Raw genomic sequence first — 17806 nt, forward strand, 5'->3', positions numbered from 1 at the left:
CTTCTTTATCATTTGCTGTGCATCCAGACCTTTCACTGTTGACATCAACATCTTAGTAAAACCTCTCACACCTGGGCTGGAACTGCCTGTACAATTTGTCCCCGCAAGCCTTTCTGCAGTACTAGGAACTGAACATGCTAGGTAAGGGCTCTACCACTGGGCTACATCTTTGGTCCTTTTTATTTTTACTTTGAGACAGAATCTCACTAAGTTGCCCTGGCTGACCTCAAATTTGCAATCATTCTGCTTCAGCCTCTGGAGTAACTGGCTTACTTGCAATTTTTAAATTTATTTTTATTTATTGTGTTTATTTTATTTTAAAGAATAAAATAAAATAAAACAGAATAAAGCTATTCAGAGCAGAACAATAAAAGTAATACCAGAAGGAGCTGGGGATTTAGCTCAGCGGCATAAGTTCCTGCCTTGCAAGCATGCAGTCTTGAGTTCAATCCCCAGTACCAAAAAAAAAAGTGATACAGGACTTCAAAATCAAATAGGAAATCAGGAATGGGTACCTCAATATCTCTTGTTTTCTTCAAATCGTCTGTCCATACCATCAGACATAATAATATCAAACAAAATGAAACAAACCCAATCAAAAGAATGAAAACATTATAGGACTTCAAAACAAGATAATATGAAACCAACAGTAGCTACCATGATACATGTTGTTATCTTCAAAATAGCTGCCCAAACCATCAGACACAATAAAATCAAACAAAACAAGACAGAATAAAACCAAACTATGAAAGCAATACAGAAAATCAAAACAAGATAATAGGAAATTAACAGTGGTTACCACTCTCCCTTTCTAGACATTTTCTCCCCTCTCACTTTTATAGTATCTATTGTACATTTTGGATCCCACTAACATCTTCAGTTTTTTACATTAGACGATAACATGATGTTCCTCCATGTGAGTCTGAACCATTTCACCCATCAGCATGATCTCAAGGTGCATCTACAGGATCCTCGAGATTGTCCTTTATAGCTGAGGAGCTTTCTCTTGTAGGAAAAAACTGTATCTTTCTCATTCATTCTGTGGCTGATGGGCAAGCTACTCCTGCTTTTTTCTAGTTTCCTGTTACATGGAACATTGTTTCTCTCCTTTGACTTTTGGTCTGTGAATTTCTTTTTGAGTTAAATGTGTCTCTTGTATACATCATATTGATGGATCTTGTTTCATGATCCACTCTGCCTGTGCTTCTTTTGATTGGTGAACTGAGGCCATCTACATTAATCATTACAATCAAGATGCATTGGCTTGTTTCTTGCTGTTGGCTCCCACTTTTCCCCCTTTGTTCCCCTTTGCCTGCCCTGTTTGGCAGTCCCCCTCTGCTGCTATTCCTGGAACCGTGGTCATCTTTATCTCTGTAGAATATCTTTCAGAGCTCTTTGTAGGGTTGATTTGGTGGTAATGAATGCCATCAGTTTTTTTTTTTTTTATCATGGAAGTATCATATTTTACTATCAGTTTTGAAAGATAGCATCAGTCTGGGTTGGAAGTTGTTTTCTTTCAGAATTTGAAACACTTCACTCCAGGCTCTTCTTGATTTGATGGTTTGTGTTGAGAAGTCTGCCGTGATTCTGATGGTCCTTCCTTTATAGGTGATCTGTTTCTTTTCTCTAACAGCCTTTAATATTCTGTTCTTGCACTGAATTTCTGGGATCTTGATTATTATATGTCTGGTTATAGTTTTGTTTTGGTAATGGCTAGATGGAGTTCTATATGCTTCACTGGGCTGTATGTCAGGTCCTTTTCCTATGCTTGCGAAGTTCTCTACTATTGCTTCTGTAAATTGTCTCTTTATGTCATGTGTGTTGACTCCTGCTTTTTTGCTGACACCTATCAGTCTTAAATTATTTTTCTTTGCATTGTCTTGCAGCCATTGAATTGTTATATCCTGGTTCCTCATTATTTTTAGGAGATCTTTTCATTCATGAGCACTAATTACAATCCTGTCTTTAAGATCTAAAAGTTTATCTTCAGTCGCTTTCAAGCAATTTTGCCAGCTTTCAATGAAGTTTTAAATTCCCTGGATATCTCTTTGAATCTGTTTCATGCATTGTAATTCCTTTCTATATTGTTAATTCAAGGTTTCTGTCATTTTCCTATGCTCTTTTTTTTAATCTATGTCTTCTTTAGACATGCTTAGCAATTCTTTCATTATGTTTGTGATTTCTTCTTTTACCTAAGACAATATTTCTGATTTGATTACTCTTACAGCCTCATGAAGTTGTTTCCTTACTTCAGTTTCTATCCTTTCAGAGATTTCAGGTGAGTGACTTCCATTTTTTTCCATGTCTCTATCTCCCAGACTTATTCTGTGTGGGCTGACATCTGAGATTACCTTTTGCTCCTTTGTCTTGACATTCTCCTGGGTTCCCAACAAGCATGTTCCTAGGCACCTCCCACATTGGCTGCCCCTTTGCAGTGTAGGAGAATGGGCTAGGCACCTGGGTTTCTCTGTACCCAGGCTCCAGGGAGGCAGTGAGGTGGGGGGCAAGCCTCTCCAGACCTGCAGGGCTACACTGTGACTTCCTGATGGCCACAGGCTCGATGGCAGGGCTGCTTCTCTCAGCCCGCATGGCTACACAGGAACCAGCCCCCAATGGTGGTAGGTCCCCAGGGGCATGTCCACGAGGTTCTCCCAGCCCACGCTGGTTGCCCACAGGAAGCAAGTGCTTCTGATGGCCCGTGGGTATGCAGAGTGTATCTGGCTGTTCTCCCTGTCCATGCTGTTACCTGATGGCACTGGGGCGAGTCTGGCTGCTTCTCTGCCCACACCCGCTGCCTGCAGAAGGCAAGACTTCTAATGGTAGTGGGTGTGCAGGGGCCAATCTGGCCATTTCTCATTTGCAATTTTTTACTAGCCCTGATCATTTTATACTACTGCCAGCCTGATCCTTCTGAGATCCCATTGTACCAGCATTCTAGTGTTTTATGCACTCACTGATGCACACTCTGTCATCTCTGACACACACATTGAATGGCAGGTAGAAGAAAGGTACGAGATGCCAGGTGGGGAGGGAGTATTGTGGTGTCAGCAGGGTGCAGTGCACCAAGGGCCTCCTTTAAGCTGGGCTCGGTGGGTGCCCAGTAAGGGATTTTGAGAGACAATCCTCATAACTTTTATTACAACATCATAATCATTTTATTTTATTATTGTTAATTCTTACTGTGCTTGATTTATAAATTAGACTTTTTCATATGTTGATATAGGAAAAAACATAACACATACAGTGTTTGGCTCCACAGGTTGTGGACAAACCTTTAATGGTAAGAGCCCCAGTGATTCTAAAGTCAGTGTTCATGTATCCAGCTTTTACCTTAAACCAAAAAAGGGTTGATTTTTTTTTTTTTTATGTCAAGGTGTATTTTTTTTCCTTTAGGCTCTATGGTGAAGCTAATTCCTGTGTCTTTACAAAAACATTGCCTTCCCCACCTCCTGAGGGATGGATGACATAAGAAAAATGAATAAGAACAGGAGAATCACTCAGTAGTGAACACTCTCCTCTAATGAATTTCCTCACTCTCAGTCTTGCTGAGGCTCTTGATCATTAAATCACAGAGTGGTTATCCTGTGGTATTTTAATTAAGGAACCACAGCACTCTAGTGTCTTCAGCTTAATGAATTGAGAACTTGGAGCCCATTGCCCAGTGCATAATCCCATACTGGCTCCGCCTCTCCTGCAGTAAGAGCTCCTTTTTGGTCAGGCCTGCCTTTGACTCAGCCTCAATGGCCTCCAGGACACAAAGTCACCTGTGTCTCTGTCACTGTCTGCTGGGGAGCAGTGGCAGGTAGAGGCCTCTGTTATCTGTGCATAAGCCAGCTTGTCACACATTTGCAGAGTACCTGCGTGCATAGGCATTGCATAGGTCAGTCTAATGTCTGGTACACAGAGCTGCTTGTGGTGCCACATATGGACTGTCTGTGTGCTACTGAGAGGTCTCACAGTGGGCACTTGGGTATAATGGCCAGTAGTTTTGGAGCTGGAGGGCCTAGAGCCAAGGTCAAGTGCTATCACTGCCTATGGGTATGGGTCACTTGCATTGACTCTGAGACTCTCTTTCCTCAATGTCCCAGAAGGTGAACATCATTGCCCTGACCTGCTGTGCTAAGCGAAAGGTCACACACTGTCCACTCTGCAGGAGATTGCAGAGGGCAAGGAAAGAAAGCAAAACTGTGCGAGAGATTGTCAAGTAGGACAAAAAAATTAGACCCATTTCATGATGGAGCTGCCATAGGATAAAACCAAGTGACAAGAGGATGCTGTGATCTCAAGGGGCCAGAGGGGAGTTGGGAAGATCAAAGGCCTTGAAGAAGGTGGGTCTTAGCCAGGGCCTAAGAAAGTGGATTGAACCTGGAGATAAATGAACCGAGGAGAAAGAAGCAACATGAGCAAGGCTAGATGTCAGGGACCCACAAGAGGACGGCACTGCATGCACGTCCTTGTGAGAAACCTTCACCGTCACACACTCCTGCCTGAAGTGGGACAAACATGGCAGCAGTGGCAGCACACTGTCCACCGGCCACCTGGATCCCTCCACAGTATTGTGATGTCCCATCAACACCTGAGTCCAGCTTTTCTTTGCACTGACAGTACTGGGTCAAGCTATATTGCCAACGAAATGTAATAGAGCTGTTGGACTCCATTGGGAGGCTGGGGCTTTGTAAGAAATCACTGTGCCTTTTCTGTCCTTTCCGCCCCACCGTGCAGCTAACATGTAGTCTCTGAGATCCCAGGCAGGGGTTTTTAACCTGCACCATGGATCTCTTAGAATTCTACAGATGAATTCATGGGTTCTATGAATCCCCTGAAAGAATGTCATGTTCTATGATAGGTGCATGTGTGCATTTTAGTCTGGTGAAAAAGTCTACTGCTTTCACTAGCTTCTCACAGAAGCATGTCACATATAGTAAGAACTATTGTAGATGGATGGAAGGAAACTGCCGCTGAATCTCCATGTGGGAGAAAATGTCAGCCAAGTTCTTGTATTTGATGATTATGCAAGCAAAAAATAAGCCATTGTTGTTTTAAACCCCTCAGACTTATGGGTTCACTCACAGCAGCTCTCATTACATTAATTCACATGGGGAGAATGCGTGCCTGGCAGCCGAGAGACCTTAATTCAGGCCACACTCTGGCCTCACTGAGCCTGTGACGTTGGGCAGTTACTCTCTCTGGTGAGATGAGGTGCGGGTGAGAGAGGCTCTCAAAAGCTTCTTGAGGTTCTTGGGGTGAAGGACCATGAGAAGATAAGAAAATAAAGAAGAGACAAAGCTGGGGTCAGGGGGAGCCCTTACTCTCCTGAAGGGAGGAAAGGAACTGCTCAACCACTGTAGCACATTTGTTTATTCCCTGCAAAGGACAAGGTCAATTTCAAGCCTGCTGCCTAGCTACTTGTTCGCCTGGCTGGCCTGGCCCCTGGCCTTCTCGGTGCTGGAACAGCTTGTTTGAAGCTCTCTGTGTTTTTAGGGTTGGTCTTGCTTTAGCCCCGCCCGTGATCAATCTCCAGCTTCAATGGCTCCCCACATCCTAGCGTAACTCCCAGCACTAGTGTGCACACTGCTGTGGCTTCAGGGGTGAGCGGCGCTCTCACCCCTCAGCAGCCCGACTCCTGTCCCTAGCTACTCCACAGAGACTGCTGCAGTCAAGGGACACCCCTCACTCAGTGTGCCCTTCCTTGATCTCTTGGGAGCATATGATTTCCTTCCCTTCAGGAAGTCCACCTTCCACGATTCCCCCCTCGTTCTGCTTCTATTCCTGAGACTGCTTTTGTCTCGAGCCCCTTTAGGATCCTGCCCGCCTTGCCATGGGCATTCTCAAGGTCAAGCTCTCTTTGCTCCCCCCAAAACCCATTCCCAACACCCTTGCCCAGTAAGCCTTTCAAGTTCACATTGCAACCCTGTTCAGAACCCCTCAGTGGCTCCTGTCTCATTCGCAGTGAAGTCCCAATCGATCTGCACAGTGCCTTCAAGCAAGCTGTACATCCTGCTACTGCCCTGTCTGTATCTGCCCCTTGGCTGCTGAAACCTGGCTTCCTGTGTCCTTTGTGCCCCCAGGCATGCTCGAGCCTTCATCATCTCCAGTAAGACCATCTCTGATTTCTTGATTGAAAATCACAGCCTCTGACCCACTCCCCTGACACTTCCTATTCCCCTTCCCAGCAGGATTTTTCTCCATTATATCTTTAACTGACTCAGCACAGTCAGTCTCTGGATCTGAAGGTCACTCAACCAACGATGGTTTGAAAATATTAGGGAAAAAATGGCAACTGTACCAAACATACACAGACTCTTTTTCTTGTCTTTATTCACTGAACAATACGCTGTCCTCTTCTGTCAGTTTGTCTGTCACCACTGACTGATGCCCACCTTCTGGCTTTCCAGAACCGCCCACTACTCCCACCACACCCAGCTTAGGCCAGAATCATAGTAGGCATGCGCAGCAGTGTCCAGCTCAAGGTGACCCCCTCAGTTCACCCTCGATGTGGAAGCAGACTACCTTTAGAAACTGAGGGTGACCCTACCCCTTTTTCTGTAAGACGCTCAAAGTTCTCCTGTCTTAGTTGCTTTCTTGTTGCTGAGACATAATACCCAAAATCTGCAAGTTAAAGGAAGAGAAGTTTGTTTTGGCAGTTTCAGCCCATGATCAGCAGGCTCGAACACTGCACGGCATGGAAGGGCCTGGGTGGAGGAAAGCTACTTATGTCATGGTGGAAAGGACACAGTGAGCAAAGGAGGCATTAACTGGGCGTGGTGGCATATGCCTGTGATCCCAGCATTTGGAAGGCTGAGGCAGGAGGACTGCTACAAATTTGAGACCAGCCTGGGCTACAAAGTGAGTTCAAAGCCAGCCTGCACCGCATAGTACAACCTCAAAAAGACCAACAAAAAAAAAAAAGGAGATGCTGGGAGGGAGATATATGAGGCCCCGGGGGGTATTCCAGATTTAAACCATAATGCTTTCCATTACAAAACTTCCTAGCAGGGCCTCAGCCCTTTGCAGCACAGCCCCTGCCTGCCCTCCCACCTTGCCTCTCCCTAGGGAACAGACTGCCATCTCTGCTCCTTTGTGTCTCTCTACCTGGTCCTGTTCTGTCCAACAGGATGTCCCACTCATGTACAACCTTGTCCAGGGCTGATCCAGGTGTCCTAGAAGACAGCAGCCTGGAGGAGAGAAGGGCCCCAATTACCAGCTGAGCATCTCCAGGGCTCCATGCTTATCAAGTGTAAAAACCACAAGACTTGGTAAGTATTGTCAAGTAACTGGTTTGGGGAAGTTGAGAACATTAAACGAGATGGTACACTGTGGATGTTTAATAGATGCTCCTTCCTCTAGTACCTCATGTGCTCTATACTTCTATTTATCGTTGCACTTTTACCCTGTTCTGCAATCACCTCTCATGGTAGACTGTAAGCTCCCACAGGGCAGCCTTTCTTGCTCCTTTGTCTTTCCCTCAACAATCAGCCTAGAGTAAACCACCCCACTCCCATCCTCGGCCCCCAGGGAATGTTACCCGAACAAATTAATTCAAAGGGTGACCACCAGAGGTCAGTCTCATACCCAGAAAGGAGCCAGTACAAATTAAAGTTCCTAAGTGGCCTCAGATCCAATCAAGAAAGTAAGTTTCAGCTGCAGCCCTGCTCAGTCAGTCTAGACATGGGGTATACTGGGCTTGCTTGGCGTCACTGTGGGTTGTTTGGTTCTTTGAACTAGACAGGCTCCTCAGTATGTCCCTCTCTCTGGCCTCTGCAGCACGCTCATGAGAACCAGACCCCAAACAAACTGCCTTCTAAACCTCTTGGCTTCCAAATCCTCATCTGGAGAGGGAAAAATGAGTCACTCCACTCTTGTTTCCAGTAGTGTTATAAGGCTTTAGTGGTGTGTAAAGCTGCCTGGCACTGCACACTGAATTGCAGTGAAAGACTTTCAGTGGGATGAATGGCCCGGAGCTGTAGCATCTGGGGTACCACTTTGAGTGTTGCCCGTCGTGCCTGGACTGCATGATGACATCTAGTGAAACCTCTCCACACACGGGTTTGCATTCAGAGACAATTTCAGTAGTTTTGAGTTTTACTGTGTTTGCGTGCAACGTGAATGGAAAGGTGTTCAAGGCCTGAGCTGATTATTAATCTCATTTATCTGAATCTTCAGTGTCAGAATTTTAAGGCTCAAGATAAGGGACCTTAAAGATTCTCCATTCCCAATGGAGGACCCGTAGGGGAATACCTTCTACAAAGTTCCTCTCTGGTATAGAATTAGCAAGTATTAGATAAGGCAAGGACCGGTCAACACACTGTGGTGGTGATGTTAGCATTACACATGCCCACCCACTCCTCTACTCGCGTGTCCCACGCCTGTCTGTCCACAGGAAGCTCCACTATTGTGCATCAGAGCTGCTCACAGTCTGCAACAGACAGAGCTGGAAGCTGCATTTCAGAAGGGTCTGTGTCACTTCAGCCTTAGACAAGTGGCATAGGAAGGTGACCCCAGGAAAAGAGATAGGGGAACCTAGCAGATCCTAAACTCTCAAGAAAGTTTCAGGTCAAACAATGCACAAAATCATATTGATGCAAGGATATTCAAGTGGTGACCAGTGTGCACGCAGTAGAACAGATGGATTTAACCAGAGGGTGGTTTGTAAGCAACATGGTTTAGGAGGAAAGAGAAAGACAGGCTCAGCATTCTGCTTCTGAGCTTGCCTGACTGGCTTGGGTTTCACTTGACCTTCAACACAAAGAAAGCAGCAAGATTAACAAGACAATGAACACTGATGTTTTCAATTTAGAGACCCCCAACATGTCAGATGTTGGGCTTGTCTTGAGGGGTGCTGTGGTTTCATAGAGATTGGAGTGAAAATGTAAGTGGAAGCCTAGAAATGAGACGGACTTGCTCTGGGTGGGAACCAGAGCTATTCTCTACTGGTGTTAAATTTGCACTTTGTCATTAGCCAAGAGAAAGTGAAAACAAGAGTGGAAATGTTAGGACTTTTGTACCTGGCTGGGGGCTGACTAGATAATTACATGGGTCCCTACCACACTCAAACTCTTAAAATGTGTAGCAGCAAGAAAATATTGAGACAAAATGGATTTGCAAACAGAATGTATTCAGTTTAACTTTTAAATAAAATTAATTACATACCACAATTAAGGGGTAACTTGACACTTTAATACATTTGCAAATTTGTACAATCATCGCTTCTGTTCAATTCCAGAATATTTTCAAAATCTCCCCCTAAAAGTTTCCACACCCATGAGCAGTTAGTGCCCCTTTTTCCTTCTCAGCCTCCTTCAGTCACTAATGTGCTTTCTAGTTCTATAGATTTGCCTAATCTGGAGATTTCATATGAAGGCGAACACACAATAGGTGGCCTTGTATCTGTGGTTTCTTTCACATAATATGATATCTTCAAAAGAATAATATGATGTTCTCAAAAGAAGTACTTCATTCTTCCTTCTGTGGTGAACAGTTTGAAGAAATATTCCATGCAAACCTCCTATTTATCCACTCAATAGCTGACAGACATTTGGGGTGTTTGAGTTTATTTTGAAGGCATGGTTATAGATTTGCGTCCTTTGCCTACTCTATCTTTCAAATTAAAGAAAAACAGTAGCAAAATGAAGGACAAGCAAACAAAATGCCCAACAATTGGTACTTTGAAGAAAAAAAGAGCTTTGGTTTTCCAGTTAAGTTCATAAAGATTAGGACCAAGATTTGCTGTCCACTTAGTTCAGAATTCCCAATACCTTTCAATCCTGTGATGGAGCTGAGACCGTCCACACAAAGCCACTGAATTAATCTGCTAGAAAGTCCCTGGACCTGCAGGAATGACTGAAAGTGATTGTCCACCTAGTCAATGGTTTTTATTTGGTCTTCCAGAGACTCTTAAGATTCCACAGAAGTAAATCAAGTGCCACCAAGTGGGTAGGGGTTGTGGAGCAGGTGGGTAGCGCTCTGATTGGTTGGGGTTCCCTTGCATTTGGAACATCCATGCCTAAAAGGAAATCCATGCCTAAAACTCATTTGGCATGGTCCAGCTGGTTGTGAAATTCCTGGAGCTGTTCTCATGAGTTTTTCTGAGGAACCTTGATGGTGACTGTCTTCACCTCTGTGTAGGCTTGAAGCCCATCTTCCCCCAACTCCCTCCCATTGCCGGATTCCTTAAAGCCTCCAAATGGCGTGTGGCAGGTCACAATGTTATAGGTGTTCACCCACACAGTCCCCGCTTGGAGTGCCTGGGTGAAGTACATGGCCTTATCCAGGTCCCGAGTGAACATGGCAGCGGCCAGACCATACCTGGTGCTGCTGGCCCTCTCAATCACCACTTCAATCTTCTTGAACTTGAACAGGCCCAAAGATCTCCTCCTGAGCAATCCTTATGTCATCCTGCATCCCCGCAAAGACCGTCAGCTTGAAGAAACCTTGCTTCCTGAAGCCCACCACAAAGCAGCTGTACCCCCTCCTTCTGGCCAAGATACAGCCCAGGATTCGTTCAAACTGCTCCTTGTCCACCTGGGGACCTTGTTGGGTATCTGGTTCAAAGGCGCTTCCAACTTTCCTCTGCTTGGCCTTCTCCACAACTCTCTTGAGAAATTCATCATAGATAGATTCCTCAATGAAGGAAGCAGCAGCACTGGCCCATGTTGAAGAAGACAGCTTCATGACACTGGTCCACGGCATGGTCCACGTTAGCATCAGCCAGCACAATGCTGGGGCTCTTCCCACCCAGCTTCAGGGTGACTCTCTTGAGATTGGAATCGCCCACCACTTTCTGGATCAGGTGGCCCTCCTCAGTGGAGCCAGTGAAGGCGACTTTACCAACATCCATGTGCCGGGTGATGGCTGTTCCTGCCGTGGGGCCATAGCCCGTGATGACATTCACCACTCCAGGGGAAAAGCCAGCCTCTTTGACAAGGGAGGCCAAGTACAAGGCAGAAAGAGGGGTCTGCTCAGCGACCTTCGTCACCACAGTGCTACTTGTGTCGAGCGCTGGGGCAAGCTTGCAGCCCTACATCACCAAGGGGAAGTTCCATGGGATTATCTGGCCACAGGCACCCACAGGCTCATGGCAGGTAAAGCAGAAATGCTCCTCATCCATGGGGATGGTCTTGCCATGCCACTTGTCAGCCCAGCCAGCAAAGTAGCGATATACCTTGATGACCTCATCCAGGTCCAAGGCATAAAACTCTTGGAAAGGCTTCCCGTTGTCCAAGGTCTCCAGGGAGGCCAAGTAGACCTGATCCCACTCTACCAAGTCAGCCAGCCTGTTCAAGAGCCGGCCCGCTCTGAGGCATCCATCCGGCACCACGGTGACCCCAGCGGAAGGCCTCCCGGGCTGCTTTCACGGCCAGGTCCACATCAGCCTGGTCCCCATTAGCCACAAGCCCGATGACCTCTGCTGTGGTGGGGTTGACAGTGGGAAAGGTCTTCTTGCTGACTGTAACATTGTCGATGAACAGCTGGCTATAGTGGACGTCCAGGTTCGGGATGGAGTTGGGGAGGGCTGCCGCTGAGGAGTACTGAATGGTCCTGCCTCAGAGGCAGAGCAGACGCAGCACCAGGAACTCAGACATTCTGACTCAACTCTAAAAATACACATTGTAGGGGGCTGGGAATTTAGCTCAGCAGCATAAACACCTGCCTTGCAAGCACGTGGTCATGAGTTCGATCCCCGGTACTGATGAAAAAAACCCAAAACACCACACTGTAAGGGGTCTGATTCCATCATGTTCCCGAATTCTGTGGTTTCCCTCCCACACCTCTTCTGGGTCTTTGCTCAAATGTTGTCTCTTCAGCAAGGCCTTCCCTGTGACACTGCATCTCTTCTCGTCCAATAGGCTCTCTCCCAAGCACCCCAACTTTGTATTCCTCCAGCTCACACTCTAAATACTGTGTTTACATGTGTGTATGTTTACTGTCTGTCTCCTTCCAGTCACTGTAAGTGCCATGAGGGCAGGCAGGGGGTTTTGACTGATCTTTGTTTTATTCATTGCTATGTCCCTGACACTGGAATTATGTCTGCCACAGCATAGTTACTCAAAAGTTAGAATCAATAATACACTGAGGGAACACCCAGATGTTCACAAAGGCCACTGAGGGACTGACCTAAAACCTGCGTAGAAACCAAGGGCACTTGGAGACAGTTACTCACAAGAGAGAGATGTCTGCTTTAAAGCATCATCGCGAGCCTCAGTGTCCTGATATGTGACACGCTGCCTGGGGTTCTGCTGAGTGGGGTCTTACTTAAAAAAGCCAGGCACACTCTACCATGGAGGCAGAGCACACGGGGCCTCAGAAGCCGTCCCAGCCCTCCCCCTCAGGCCCAGCCCGCCTCCAGCCCAGGACGCAGCAAACAGGGCAGCCAGTGGGAAACTGGTCTGTTTATTTTCAACTATGACTCTGAAAACAGTGTCAAGTTTATTAAAACAGCAACTGCCAGAAGATTTAAACAGTGCCTAAAATTTATTAGGTGAACATCAAACAGTGTATAAAGTTCTAAAGTTAGCTGAAACTGTGATTCTCCAGCCAGGATTAAAATCTCTCGCCTCTATCTTTGGCGTCTCACATGAATCTTGCCCAAACTAGGAGCAAAGTGAAATTGCACCTGCCTGTCCCGATTCCTAGCACTCATCGCAGGCCACCCCTGTGCAGGGTGCAGAATGAAGAACTTATTCAGGAATCCCACGAAACCAGTATTGAGCCAGAAAATTTTCCCTCCAAGGGTGCAGAGCCAGCACGGTGGCCGTGGCAAGGGTGGGCTTAAGTTTCATTCTGAGCAGGGTTCTGTCACTCACTAGGACAGAAGCAACCTTGCAACCAACCAGGAGGTGGATCCTGGAGAGGAAGAGTGCGGGGGGGGGGGGGGGGGCGGGGGGGGGAATGGAGGAAAGGGGAGTTCACCCACCCACGGGGTGGGGGTGTTGGAAATGAAAAGCAGGCAGGAGGGCCAATCACAGATCAAGGCGCGCAAACTTCTATTAAAAGGTCCTACTCAGGGCCTACTGGGGTCTAGACAGCACCTCCACGTGGGTATAGTAAGATCACTGCCCACAGGTGGAGCACACTTGGCAGTGGGCAGACCACTGTCTCTGTGTAAATTCATCAAACCTCCCTGCAGCCTCCTGGGGATTCAGCACGGATGGGGACCCCACTTGGTGGGGGGGAGACCTCAAAGGAAGATGCTTTCTCAGTACTGAAGACCCTGGCAGTGCTCAACCTCACCCTCTCTGGGCTACAGCCCCGGCTGGGCTAACGTGGGCGGAGTGCGCGCCGGTGCTGGGGTCCAGCTAACTCGGCAAGGCGTGGGAGTTCCGGGAAAGGGAAGAGGGTCGGGGAGCAGGGCCGCACGCAGGGACAGGCAGGCGGGCTGCGGGGCCCAGGGAGGAAGGGCGTTAGCTACCTGCGACAGACGCGGGCTCCGCATGCAGCTCAAGTCCGGGTTCAGCGCAGGGCTGGCTCTCCCAGGCCCAGTCCCCAGCCGGTCCGGGACGCTGCAGACCCGGTTCAGCGCTGCTACTCGCCGGCCGAGGAGGCTCCGCCTGGGCCGGGCTGCCACTTTCCACGCCTGCCCAGGCCGGCCACGCCTCCCGGGAGCAGCACCGCCAGGGCTAGGCGGCTTCGAGGCTCAAGGCCGATCTGCAGGCGCTCGCTTGGCAAAGGAAACGGAGACCCAGAACGGGGAAGCAGCTCCCCCAGGGCAGGATTCTCCCGGGCTCTCCATGCACCCGACTCCATCGCCATGTTTTCATGCCTTTCTGCATTGCTTCTCTCTCGTTCTTACCGCGGAGTAACTTTCCAGCTGTCACTTGTTTTCTCTGGTTCCTTTAAGATTTTATATATAAGCCTTATTAAAAATCCACATTTTTTGTCCTAAGACAAATACATTTTTCTTAGCATATAATATATATAGAGAGAGAGATAGAGAGAGAAAGAGAGAGAGAGAGAGAGAGAGAGAACAAGAAGTGGGAAAAATTACCTGTAATGCTATCTCTTGTCACCTAAAGGTAACTACTATTTTTTTTTTTTTTTTTTTGTCTTTTTCGTTTTTATCGGTACCAGGGATCGAACTCACGACTGCCTGCTTGCAAGGCAGGCGCTTATGCCGCTGAGCTAAATCCCCAGCCCCCAAGGTAACTACTATTAAGACTGGATGCTCATCTTGCTGGTCCTTTTCCCCGTGCATCTTTCAAAAACCTCTTTTAATAAAAATGAAATCATATAGTGGTTTCTATTCTAATGCTTAAAAAAAAAATAAACCATAGCACTATGAACACTATGTAAGGAGCTTTTGTGTCCTATTACCACAGAGAACATGCTCTGCAAGGCAGCCTACAAGTCCAATGTGGGAGTCCTGTTGGACAGCTGTTTTGTTTTGTTTTGGTTTGGTTTGGTTTTTGAGTTTAGTTTTGGTTTTGGTTTTTGGTTTTTCCAGACAGGGTCTCACTGTATGGCCCAAACTGACCTCAAAGTCAGCATCCTCTTGCCAAGTACAGGGGTCACACGCATGTGCCACCATTCCAGAGTGACGGTTGGACATTTGCTGGTCTCCCTCCGTCTTGTTGCTCTGAAGGATGCCAGGACGACCTCGAGAATACATCTCACTCATGCCGCCTTGGCCTGCTCTTCTGGTTGAAGAGGTCACGAGCCAGCAGCTGTGTTTCTCAGCTTCCTTTGCAGCTGGAGCTCTGGCTATGAACCGGGTGCTGCCAGTCAGCCAGACACTGAAGGAGTGAGATGAGGGTATTCACGTGCCCCTTTGGGGCATCAGTTACAGGACTGGCAGAAACAGGAGGGTTTGCAGCAGCATTCCTGTTCCTTTTTTCGTGTTTTGACAGTGCAGGGGTGGCTGTGGCTGGGGCTGCTTAACTCCAGCTGCCTGCTCCTTATGGCTTCCGGAATGTCTCTTGCACACATAACCTCAGGTGGTAACAAGGTTGGCAGGCCTTATCCACGCTGCTTGTGGGGATCGGTACGGGTCTTCCTCTGGCCCGTCTGCCGATTATGTGAACTCCCCGTTTCTCCGAGTTAAATCTCCACCTCTCCACACGTAACCTAACACATTAATTCTGTCCTAAGCTACATATCGAAGGAATCTTTTGCTGTCATTTTATCTTTAGGATGCTCACAGTACTTGCTGCAGAATTTAGCTCTTCATCGAGGCACTGTGTTCGCATCTTGTCACCCTGATGCCTATACTTTTTTTGGGTTCCCCAGCAACCACATTATTCTCTTGCAAAGCTCCCCCACAGCATGTGGACGGGCAATATCCCTAGGACACTTGGCATGGCATGCTGGGGTTGATCGACTTAGTGATAAATTGGGCAGTCATCAACAGGCCTTCTCTGTGGAGGGTGGTGGGTTCATGACAGAGCATGCATCAGCCCCAGGCAGCAGCAGACTGCCTTGGAAAGAGTTATGTCTGAAAGGCTGTGCAGACAAGAAGTGGTTCCCATAAGGAAAGGTCATGTTCTGGGGGTGTCCCTCCAGAACTCAAGGGACAAGGTATGTATGTCCTCCAAATCTCTGAAGTGCAAAAACAGGTTCTGTGTGGGTCCTTGAAGGCAGAGTCAGACCAGTGACAGGAGGAACACTGGCTGGCAAAGCAGAGTTGGCTAAGGATGGAAGGGACTGCCTTGAAAGGTAGTGAGCCCTTCATCACTGGAGGGGAACAAGGAAACAGAGACCACATTTGGCAGAATCCTGTAGAAAGAATATTAGATAAAGACTGAACTGCACAAATGGCTTCCAAGCTTATTAGCATGAGGAACTTTTAAAAAATTATAATCCCCTAGCTTTCGAAGCTTCAGATTATTAGGTACAGGTTTTAGCTCAGATTGTTTTAAAAATTCCTGATACACATCTGATGTGCAGCAGTGTTTGAGGAGCACTGGTTTAAGTAGCCTGGGGATTCTGTCATTCCCTGTCATTCCTGTTTCTATGTTGTGTGCTCTGCAGCTAGACTGTATCCGGGACACCCACCCGGGCACTTCATAAATGGTGACCAGCCGCAGAATTCCCCCAAACAGTTGTGTTGGAAGACATTTATAAAACATTTTTAAAACTTAAGAACCTTCCACATTGCTTCACATTTCTGGTTTGGAGAGAAGGATAACTATGCAGAGACTGAGGGAAAAATGCACCAATTAGTTTTGCAGAGGGTTGACTATTTTTCAGGAATGTTTTGGGTTCAACTTTTTAATTAGGGCAGAATAAGTCCAGCTTCTGTAACAGACATTGGGCTGGAGCCACTGAGTGTTTAGATAAGAGGATCGAAAGGCAAAGGGTTACATAACACAAGCCACAGTCCAGGCGTTCTAGAAGGGAAAGTCAACCCAGAATGTGTCTGGGCAGGGGTGGGGATTTGGGAAAGAAATGATTTTCATTCTTCAGTGTTTTAGAGTCTTACATGTCTAGGGAATTCCTGAAGCAGGTTCCAGGTCTGAGAATAATGAGCAGGTCACATAGATTCCAAACAAAAAGTCCTGCGAACTGGACCATTTATTCCATACTCTCTCTGCGTTTGAAGTAATCATGGAAGACTGGGTGACAACACTGAAGCATTTGAAAGGAATGGGCAGTTTAAATAGAAATGCATGTAAAAATCACACCAAAATCTGTATGTTTCCTCAGCTCCAAGGTAAACATTACATGCTTTGTACACGGCCAAAGCTTGAATGTTGTCAGACAAAAACAGCCTTTTTCCTTCTGTCCCTGTACCTCATGTTTAAAGTTAAGAAAACTAAGACCCAGAAAGTGAATGGGACCCCCCCAAGGTCACACAAGGGGTTCATCTCTGAGTTCAGACTGGAAGTCAGGCTCTTGCCCAGTCGCATAAATGGCGCTAGGATAGAAGCCGAGCACAGGGACAGATGTGTGGACATCTGTAAATGTGGATTCTGTCCACGGCTCAGAGAGGTGTCCTGTTCTGGAACTATGGGCAGCAGACACTAGTGATGGCTTCCCTGAAATCCTAGCATTTCCAGACTTCCTGAAAATGGCTTCCTGCCCTTGACTTCCCAGGCTCCCAACACTATATAAATCTAATTTCCTGTATTATATATCTTCCTGCTCAAAACACTAGAGTGGCTTCTGTTTTCCCAGTGGCACCCTGATAGCCCTGCAAAGACCTAGGTGAGAAAACCAGAAAGATGACAGGGCTAAGGGACAGGGAGAAGATAAGGTATTTCTAGTGTTTTCTAGTTATTTGCAGTACCAGGGATCAAACTCACGACTTCACACTTGCCAGGCAGGCACTTATGGCACTGAGCTAAATCCCCAGCCCCTGTAGTTTTTCTTAAAAATTTGGAAGCCCTGTTGTTTTGGTCAGTTTTGTTTTTTGGATTTTTTTTTCCTTTTCTTCCTTTTTTTTGTTTTTACTTGAGAAGAGTAATTTAGAGGAGAAAAGGTTTATTTTGGCTCACGGTTTCGGCTGGCTCTGTCTTTTGGGCTTGAGGTGAGGCAGAAATAGCACAGCAGGGGAAAGCCGCCCACCTCAGAGCAGCCAGGAAGTTAGGGGTGAGGTACAGACAGAAGGAAAGGCTGGTTTTGTCTGACAACATTCAGACTAACTCCTCCGGTGAGGCCCCGTTCCTAGAAGCCCACTCACCTCTGATTGATAAGCTTGGTGCTTTCATGAGGAAATCACTCTCAAAAGGCCCACCCCGAACACGCGAGCCTTTAGAGAACACTCTAGATCTAAACCATAATATCTCCCCGCTTCCTTTTGTTTCACACCATGTTTGCTGATTTTGATAGGTGGAATAATAACTCCCCGAAGATGCTTACATCCTAATAACTG

The 17806-nt window shown here is 47.0% G+C and overlaps 1 protein-coding gene across 1 annotated transcript; it reads right to left on the reverse strand.

Annotated features, from left to right (window-relative positions):
- Positions 1-287: 287 nt before the first annotated feature.
- On the reverse strand, positions 288-13771 carry Aldh1b1 (aldehyde dehydrogenase 1 family member B1). The gene is given in 8 exon segments (XM_063225107.1): positions 288-10356; positions 10358-10444; positions 10446-10488; positions 10491-10633; positions 10635-11292; positions 11295-11327; positions 11330-11686; positions 13409-13771. Coding segments are annotated over 7 exon segments (1500 nt in total). The 5' UTR covers positions 11583-11686; positions 13409-13771; the 3' UTR covers positions 288-10073.
- Between the last annotated feature and the right edge of the window lie 4035 nt (positions 13772-17806).

This window comes from Cavia porcellus, unplaced genomic scaffold (genome assembly GCF_034190915.1).
Source record: "Cavia porcellus strain 051 isolate PalLab524CR breed Dunkin Hartley unplaced genomic scaffold, mCavPor4.1 scaffold_1, whole genome shotgun sequence".
Taxonomy (NCBI): Eukaryota; Metazoa; Chordata; class Mammalia; order Rodentia; family Caviidae; genus Cavia; species Cavia porcellus.